Below are 8051 nucleotides of genomic sequence, written 5' to 3' on the forward strand. Positions count from 1 at the left end.
TATATATGATCAAAAAAAAAAAAATATATATATATATATTTGATCAAAAATACAGTACTGTTTTGAAATATTATTTCAATTTAAAATAACTATTTGAATATATTTTAGAGTGTAATTTATTCCTGTGATCAAAGCTGATTTTTCAGCATCATTACTCCAGTCTTCAGTGTCACATGATCCTTCAGAAATCATCCTAATATGCTGATTTGCTGCTCAAGAAACATTTCTTATTATCATCAAATGTTGAAAACTGTTGTGCTGCTTAATATTTTTGTGGAAATGGATAGATTTGTTCAGGAATCTTTCATGAATTCAAAGTTCAAAAGAACAGCATTTATTTGAAATCTTCTGTAACATCATAAAGATCTTTACTGTCACTTTTAATCAATTTAAAGTAAATTTCCCCCCAAAATAATCTTATACTATGTTATAAGGTTCTACAATACCATTCTATTATGATGGTAAAAGCTTATTTGCAGTCTGCTAATGCCCGGCTGACCTTCATGGAAGCTGATCTTTCAGTCAGCTCCTCTAGTGAGTGTCCTGTCAGAATGGTCACCATGCCAGCGGTGTCTTCATCTCCACTGCTCTGAGATCCCGTCAGCTGGCGACAGCTGTCCACCATCTTATACAGGTGCCTGTCAACAGGAACAATCAGAGTTGAGACAGTGTCTGCAGAAAACCCTACAGGACTTCAAGACTGCAGTCAAAATGACTCTGCTCTGTAACAGGACGTGAAGGGGATGTGGCTTACCAGGCTTCAATGTCCTGTCGTTTTAATTTGTCTCTCTCAAAGCTTCTTCCCGACTCTTTCTGGCAGCGGATGTACCTGTTGCATAATCAGTGAGAATAAAAGCTCAAGCGTGAAACATTAAACCGTAGACTTTCTCAATAGCGCCGTCTCAAATTGAAATGCATGTTAGAATCAGACATCTTGTTCTACAGGTCTGCCGTCTACAGTTTGGAAGAGTTTTACAATACCAGCATGGCTAAAACTCTCTGCTGAGCTCAAAACGTACCTGTTCCCCTTCCGGAACTCTGTCTCGAGGAATCTGATTCCATCTCTCGCTCCAGAGTTCTCTTTCTTCAGCAAATCCAGACCGTCAATCACTGCAAGAGATCAGAAATTCATCTCAGTCAAGCAATTTGTACAAACACATCATTCCTGGCGCACGTTCTGTACAAAAAGTCCATACTTTTCATTACTTTTGAGGTACAAACTGGAGGAGTTTAGATCTTGAATCATTTAAAGTGCAGCGATTAAAAAGAACTAGTGTAAACATTCTGTTAGCCAATTAAAAATATTGGCCAATTAAATCACAAGATGCCATACAGATGTCAAGTATCTACGCCAAGACGATTCACAGGGCTCCTACTCTTTTTTTAAAGATGAATTTCCTTTTCCATGACCTTCCCAGTTTCTAGACTGAATAAGGATTGCTAAAAATCATTTTGAGTCAGACTGACATGCTAATAAAACATTCAGAATGATTTGTGAACCATTTTGACCAACTCAAAAAAATTATTTGCAGGATTTTAGTTATTTTAGTATTGTTTACGCTATTATAGTATTTATTAATATTTTTAATGAGCTTATATTTTTATATATCAGCTATTTTAATTTTAGCAATTTTGTTTTTGTCTTTTTTTATATTTCTATACAGCTTTAATTTATTTCGATTTCAGTAATTTTATTACTTCATCTTAAACATCCATTTCTCATTTTTTAGTTTTTCATCAAATATTAAAATATAAATATTTTATTTAAACTTATACACAATAACTAGCAGTGTTATTTAAGTATTATTTATATAGTATTATAGTATTTATTAGCATTTTGGATTTGCTTTTTGTCAGTAATTTTGTTTTGTGCTTTTGTCATTTTTATTAGTTTTTTTTTTTAGTATTTCAATATAGCTTTATTTTATTTTATTTCAGTTTTAGTAATTTTAGAACTTTCATTTAAACTTACTTATTTCAAATTTTTATTCAAGTTTCAGTTTTTCATCAAATATTTAAAATATAAATATTTCATTTCGCCTTTAATAATAATAATATTAAAAAAAGATTTTAATACTTTTAGTTAACAATAACACTGTTAACTAGCTGATCAGCAGAGTATAAACAGATACATATGCATTCACTATAGAAATTTTAATGAATTAATAAGATTCAATTAAATTGCATGACATTTCCAGACTTGAAAAACAATTTTTAAATCCCCTGCCATTTCCAGATTTCCCACAACTGTGGAAACTCTCATTAGGAGACGAGAGGAGACACGCGGGCTGACCTGTGCGAGGGATGATGATGATGAAGCAGCCGCTGGCAGCCAGCTGTCTGAGCAGCCCCAGGTGCTGGCAGAGAACCGCGGTATCTGGCACCAGATAAGGAGACATGGAGGACTGCGCTTTGGGCTGCTGCAGACTTCCCTCCAGCTGAGAGACCTCCAACTGCAGACAGAGGAAATGCTTCATTACTGCGCCCATTAATTGAATACATTTGGATAAATGTTGTGAGCCAGATGTGCATTAACAAAGTTAAAAATAAACCCAACAGCTGGTCTGACCTGTAGGCGCAACTGGGCCATATCTCTCATGAGTCGGTTTCTGCGAGCTTCCTCCTCCGCCTGTGGACGAGCCGAGGCAAGGTCAATATAACCTCAAAACATGACTCAGATTTTACCCTCAGTAAACACAAGGTGTGAATAAGCAGCTAAATATATATTTGCCCTTAATAAGGAAGATAAAATAGAGGAGTAGTATACTGTAAACAGACAGACACATACATAAAAAAGATTAGGTGGTTTGTGCATATGTTTGTGCATTTCTTTTTAAAAGAATACCTTAAAGCTCCCTTAAAGAGATGAATGATTAAACCACAGATATCTTTAACCTTACTATTCTGGGAAGTGAACTACAAAAAGGGCACCTTGCTGTTTCACACATTATATTCCCTCCAAAGGCAATAATATAAGAGAAAGGATAAAGAAAGGCTGAGAGATAAATATGAAATATAAAACACAAGTGTTTGTTCTTCTATAAATCTTAAGATGGCTTTGGAGATGACATTTTTTTTGCATACTGTGCCCTAACTGTATGAAGATTAACCATGCTCCATAGGTTTCTTGTCTTCAGACGTTTTCTGTTTCTTTTATACATTACCGTTTAAAAGTTTGACTTTCATTCATATTGTTACACCAAGAACCTATTTCAAATTAATGCTGTTCTGTTAAACATTATATTCAAAGAATCCTGAAAAATATAGTCCAAAAAAATAAGCAGCACAACTGTTATACTATGATTCAACACACTGATAATACTAAATGTTTCTTAAGCACTAAATCAGCATATTAGAATGATTTCTGAAGGATCATGTGACACTAAAGTTGCTGAAAATTCAGCTTTAACATCACAGGAATTAATTACATTTTAAAATATATTCAAATACAAAACAGCTATTTTAAATGGCAATACTATTTTAAAATATTAGCTTAACTGTATGGTTGATCAAATAAATGCATCCTTGTTAAGAATAAGACACTTTCAAAATCAATCAAAAAAAAAAATCTTAACCCCAAACCTTTAAATGGTAGTGTATATAATGTCACTGTTTAAACGCACAGGACACTTGACAATAGAGGCAGATACTGTCAAACAGAAATGTTGGAGAACTTTTTAGTCATTATGTCTTACAGACCAAAATATCGGTTATGACTAAAACAGGATCAATAAAGCAGGACAAAATGGACTGATAACCTACCGCTGCTATCCAACATTCTAAAACCCTCCACGAGTTCTGTGTTCATCTTTGGATCTGCATAAAGTTACATTTTTGTGCATTCAAAACATTGAGTTTTGCCTAAAGACCGCATGATTCATGTGTATGAACTCCTGTGCTTCCACTAACCTCACCTGAATGCCAAAAGATGGTTTCAGATTAGATCTAACACTATCTGACATGTAACAATGATTAAAAATCGAAATTAAGAGGACAATTGGATGCGAGTGTTAAGATGTTGGCTGAATGTCAGAAACTGAAAATTCTAAATCTAATTTTCTTATTTTGCTGTTTACACACATGCAACAAGATCTAATCAGGATTATCTGTAGGACAGCACAAATGCAGACTACAACCAACAGAAACTGCTTTTGAAAATCATGCAGGACTCTCAAACTCTGAGCTTATTTAACAGCAGGGACACAAAGTTCATGCTGATTGCCGTGGTCGTGCTGTAGTGGCGTCTTATGAGAGATCTGCGCCTTTCACTGCAGACTTATTCCATGAGCTTGTCATGGACTGCCAGCCATTCTTTTCATTCGCAGACCCTGAAGGTTTTAATGAAATTGTACCAGAAAGAGCCGCCTCTTCACCGGCACAGCAAGGTGGCACTTCAACCATCATTTGTTCTACCCGTAAGGGCTGCATGGTTGCTTGGCAACATAAGGCTCTCAAGCAAAAGCTCACAAATGTGGTGAGGTTTTATGAAAAAAAAGTCTTGTTTTCTTTACTGTAGACATGTCTGTGTGGACCCTATCATTAAGATACACTTTCCGTGACTATTTCTGCAAATATTTAAGTGCTACGACTACTGAAATCCCCAATCGAGCCAATGCATCTGAACACACAAAAGAGATCAGCTGAGTTACTGTTTCAAGAGAAAAAAAGTTCAGAGTGTAAATCAATACAAAGCTGTTATTGCTCCACTAATAGTTTGCTTTTATGCCTTTCTTTCATTACTATTCAATCTCATGTCTTTTACCATGCGGAACTGGGCCTTGGCCTGCTGAACCAGGTTGTCCTGCTCTGATTGGCTGATGCTGGTGAAGATGCCCGCCTCCGGGTTGAAGTGCAACACGTTGCCTTGGAGATTTGTGAGGAAGTGACCAAAGCTGCGAATGCAGCACACACGCACCACACACTGGACAGCACCGAGAAAACAAGACATAAAGGAGGAACATGAGAGAATGCAAAAGACACAATGTTAATTATACTTGTGTAATGTAATGAAACCCTCTGCATTCTAATTAGCTGCAATCAAGTACTCAATTTTCACTGAACAAACATTACTGTAAAAAATGATAGTCATGTAGGGATGAGTGAGAATCCTAAGAAATGTAAGGATTACAATTGTTTTAGTACTTTTGAAGAAGCACCAAATTATTCTATACTATTATAATATATAAATTTTTTTGTTTACATATACACTACCGCTTAAAATTTTTTTAAGAGTCGGTAAGACTTTAATGTTTTTTTTTTTTTTATCTCTTATGCACACCGAGGCTGCATTTATTTGATAAAAGATACAATAAAAACAGCAATACTAGCGAAATATTATTACAATTTAAAAGAATTGTTTTCTATTTAAATATATTAATTACACGGCTTTGTGGAATACTTGATTCTGATTGGTCAATCGCACCATCCAGCGGTATGTTATGTTATTCCCAGATAACAACTGCCAAATTGAATAACACACCGCTCATCCAGGTACTACGAGTTATCTTGACCGGTACTACTTAGATGCTTAACGAGTCACTCCACTATCGTTGACTGTCTGGCGCCATCTTGTGACTGAAAACACTTAACCACCGCGTGTTACACATCCCTTACTTAAAAGTGTAATTTATTTCTATGATGGCAAAGCTGAATTTTCAGCATCATTACTCAAGTCTTTAGTGTCATATGATCCTTCAGAAATCATTCTGATGCTGATTTGATGCTCAAGAAACATTTCGTATTATTATGAATGTTGAGAACAGTTCGGCTACAAAAAAAAAATTCTAATCTTACTGACCCCAAACTTTTAAATAGTAGTGTATATTATAAAATATTTTTTAAGTACCATTAATTAGAGTTAAGACTCAAATGCAAGCAAAATGTAGTAAAAACCTAGTTATCAGTAATGTTTTGTTTTCCACAGTTTTTACTAAATGAACACAAAGAACAAAGATAGTCATACATGAAACATATGATTTAAATGTCTTTGATGACACAAACAAATGGTTGAATCAGTTGTTCAGATAAATTTTTGAATTGTTAAAAAGACTTAAAAAGGGAAAATAGTGAAACAGCACAGCTGCCACAAAAATTCTTCCATGTGTCCTTCCTATGAGCACACAAGGAGGTAAGTGTGATGGTTACCTCATCCAGAGGAGTAAGAGGGGGTCTCTGGCTAGTGAAGTCCAGGCGTCGATGGGCTACGCTGAGGGCAGGAAGGTGACGGAGGGCCAGATCCTCTGGCAAGAGCAGCGTCTGGACCAAACCAGGCTGCTCACACTCATTCAGCAGTTCTGTTACATGCTTATTCAGACCTAAATCTGCAAGAGAACCAGAGAAAAAGATCTTGTTATTATTTAAAAAAAAAAGTGATTTTAATCCATTAATAAACCAGTTTTTATAAACTGATTTCTCTTACCTGTTTCTAACATCTTGCTGCCCTCAGGAAGCAAATTAAGCAGCACTGAGAGTCTGTTCCACAAGCTCTGAGAACTCTGTTTGGGTAGATACCATCATGTATACAATGTATAACAGTACCAACATGTATAACAGCAACAACATATAACAATACCTAAGCAAACAAATGATTATGCTGTTTACTCTGGTAAAAATGCACAATTTCAGATTCACATGTACCTGAGCGCACATGAGGATGATATCAGTGTTCGTTCTCAGCCAATCCAAGAAGACCTTCACCACCTGGATGAGACCCTGATTGGTCAGAATCACCAGTCGCTCAGAAAGGGTTTTCTCACTGTGAAACGAATGGTTGCTGTGCTCACTGCCCTCAGAATCAGAGTCAGGATCTGTGTACGACAAATCAAATATTCTTAGTTTTATAAGAATGGACTAAATATGCACTTTTTGAAGGAAATAACAGTGCTTGAAAGGCAGAGTAACAGTACAGTGTTAAGGTTTTAGGTAATTTCAGGCTTTAGGAAATGTTACATCAGAGTTTTAAACTTCAAATTTCTTAAATTATACACAACTGTTCAAAAGTTTGGGGGTAACTTTTTTTTTTTTTTTTTTAAAGAAGTTTATACTTTTAAGCAAGGATGCATTAAATTGAACAAAAGTGATAGTAAATACATTTATAATGTTCTAAATAACTTCTATTTCAAATAAATGTTTTTTTTTTAAACTTTCTATTAATCAAAGCAGTGCAACTGTTTCCTGCATTGATAATACAAAGAAACCTTAATATGTAGTATATATAAAAAAATGAATCTTAATACTAAGAAATTTCTCATGCACCAAATCAGAATATTAGAATGATTTTTGAAGGATCATGTGACACTAAAGACTGGAGTAATGATGCTGAAAATTCATCTTTGAATCACAGGAATAAATTACATTTTAAAATACAGTAAAACAGAAATCAAGTATTTTAAATTGTCATTTAAAACAGTATTAATGTTTTTTTTTCTGTATTTTTGATCCAATAAATGCAACTTTGGGGAGCATAAGAAACTTCTTACTAGGCCCAAACTTTTTAAATGGTAGTGTAAAGCATACAAAGTAGATTAAAGGGATAATTCACCCAAAAATGAAAATTTGATGTTTATCTGCTTACCCCCAGGGCATCCAAGATGTAGGTGACTTTGTTTCTTCAGTAGAACACAAACAAAGATTTTTAACTCATACCGTTGCAGTTTGTCAGTCATATAATGGAAGTGAATGGGAATCACGGCTTTGAGAGTAACAAAAACAGATTGCAGACTTATAAGTGCATTACCTCCACCTATCTCTCAAGTGGACCATTGACACTCCTAATTGAGATTGTAGCTAGAGTGTCAATGGTCCATTTCAGAGATAGGTGGCGGTAATGCACTTATAAGTCTGCAATCTGCCGTAAAGCAAGAAGAAGAAGAAGATGCGTCACGCTGGCTGAAGAAGACGCGAACGTGCTCAGGACAGTTCCGACATTGCAGTAAATCAGAGGTAAAAAACGATCTAAATACTGTTCAGTTTCTTGCACAGACCGATCGTTTTGTGTCTTTACACATCAATGTATCGTCACGAGCCGCAGGGTTTAATTTGGTTTTGTTTGT

At 35.2% G+C, this 8051-nt stretch overlaps 1 protein-coding gene across 1 annotated transcript in view; it reads right to left on the reverse strand.

The window, feature by feature from the left end:
* Positions 1-8051, reverse strand: part of smg5 (SMG5 nonsense mediated mRNA decay factor) — a 19452-nt gene that overhangs the window by 1962 nt on the left and 9439 nt on the right. The window contains exons 13-21 of the mRNA XM_016536322.1: positions 6637-6806; positions 6419-6494; positions 6145-6320; positions 4763-4921; positions 2570-2629; positions 2294-2453; positions 1020-1110; positions 755-829; positions 500-638 (exon numbers count right to left, since the gene is read on the reverse strand). Of these exons, the coding sequence (XP_016391808.1) occupies positions 500-638; positions 755-829; positions 1020-1110; positions 2294-2453; positions 2570-2629; positions 4763-4921; positions 6145-6320; positions 6419-6494; positions 6637-6806 (1106 nt within the window). The remainder of the gene's footprint in view (positions 1-499; positions 639-754; positions 830-1019; positions 1111-2293; positions 2454-2569; positions 2630-4762; positions 4922-6144; positions 6321-6418; positions 6495-6636; positions 6807-8051) is intronic.

Source organism: Sinocyclocheilus rhinocerous, unplaced genomic scaffold, assembly GCF_001515625.1.
Source record: "Sinocyclocheilus rhinocerous isolate Xijiao unplaced genomic scaffold, SAMN03320098_v1.1 scaffold5, whole genome shotgun sequence".
In the NCBI taxonomy this organism is placed as follows: domain Eukaryota; kingdom Metazoa; phylum Chordata; class Actinopteri; order Cypriniformes; family Cyprinidae; genus Sinocyclocheilus; species Sinocyclocheilus rhinocerous.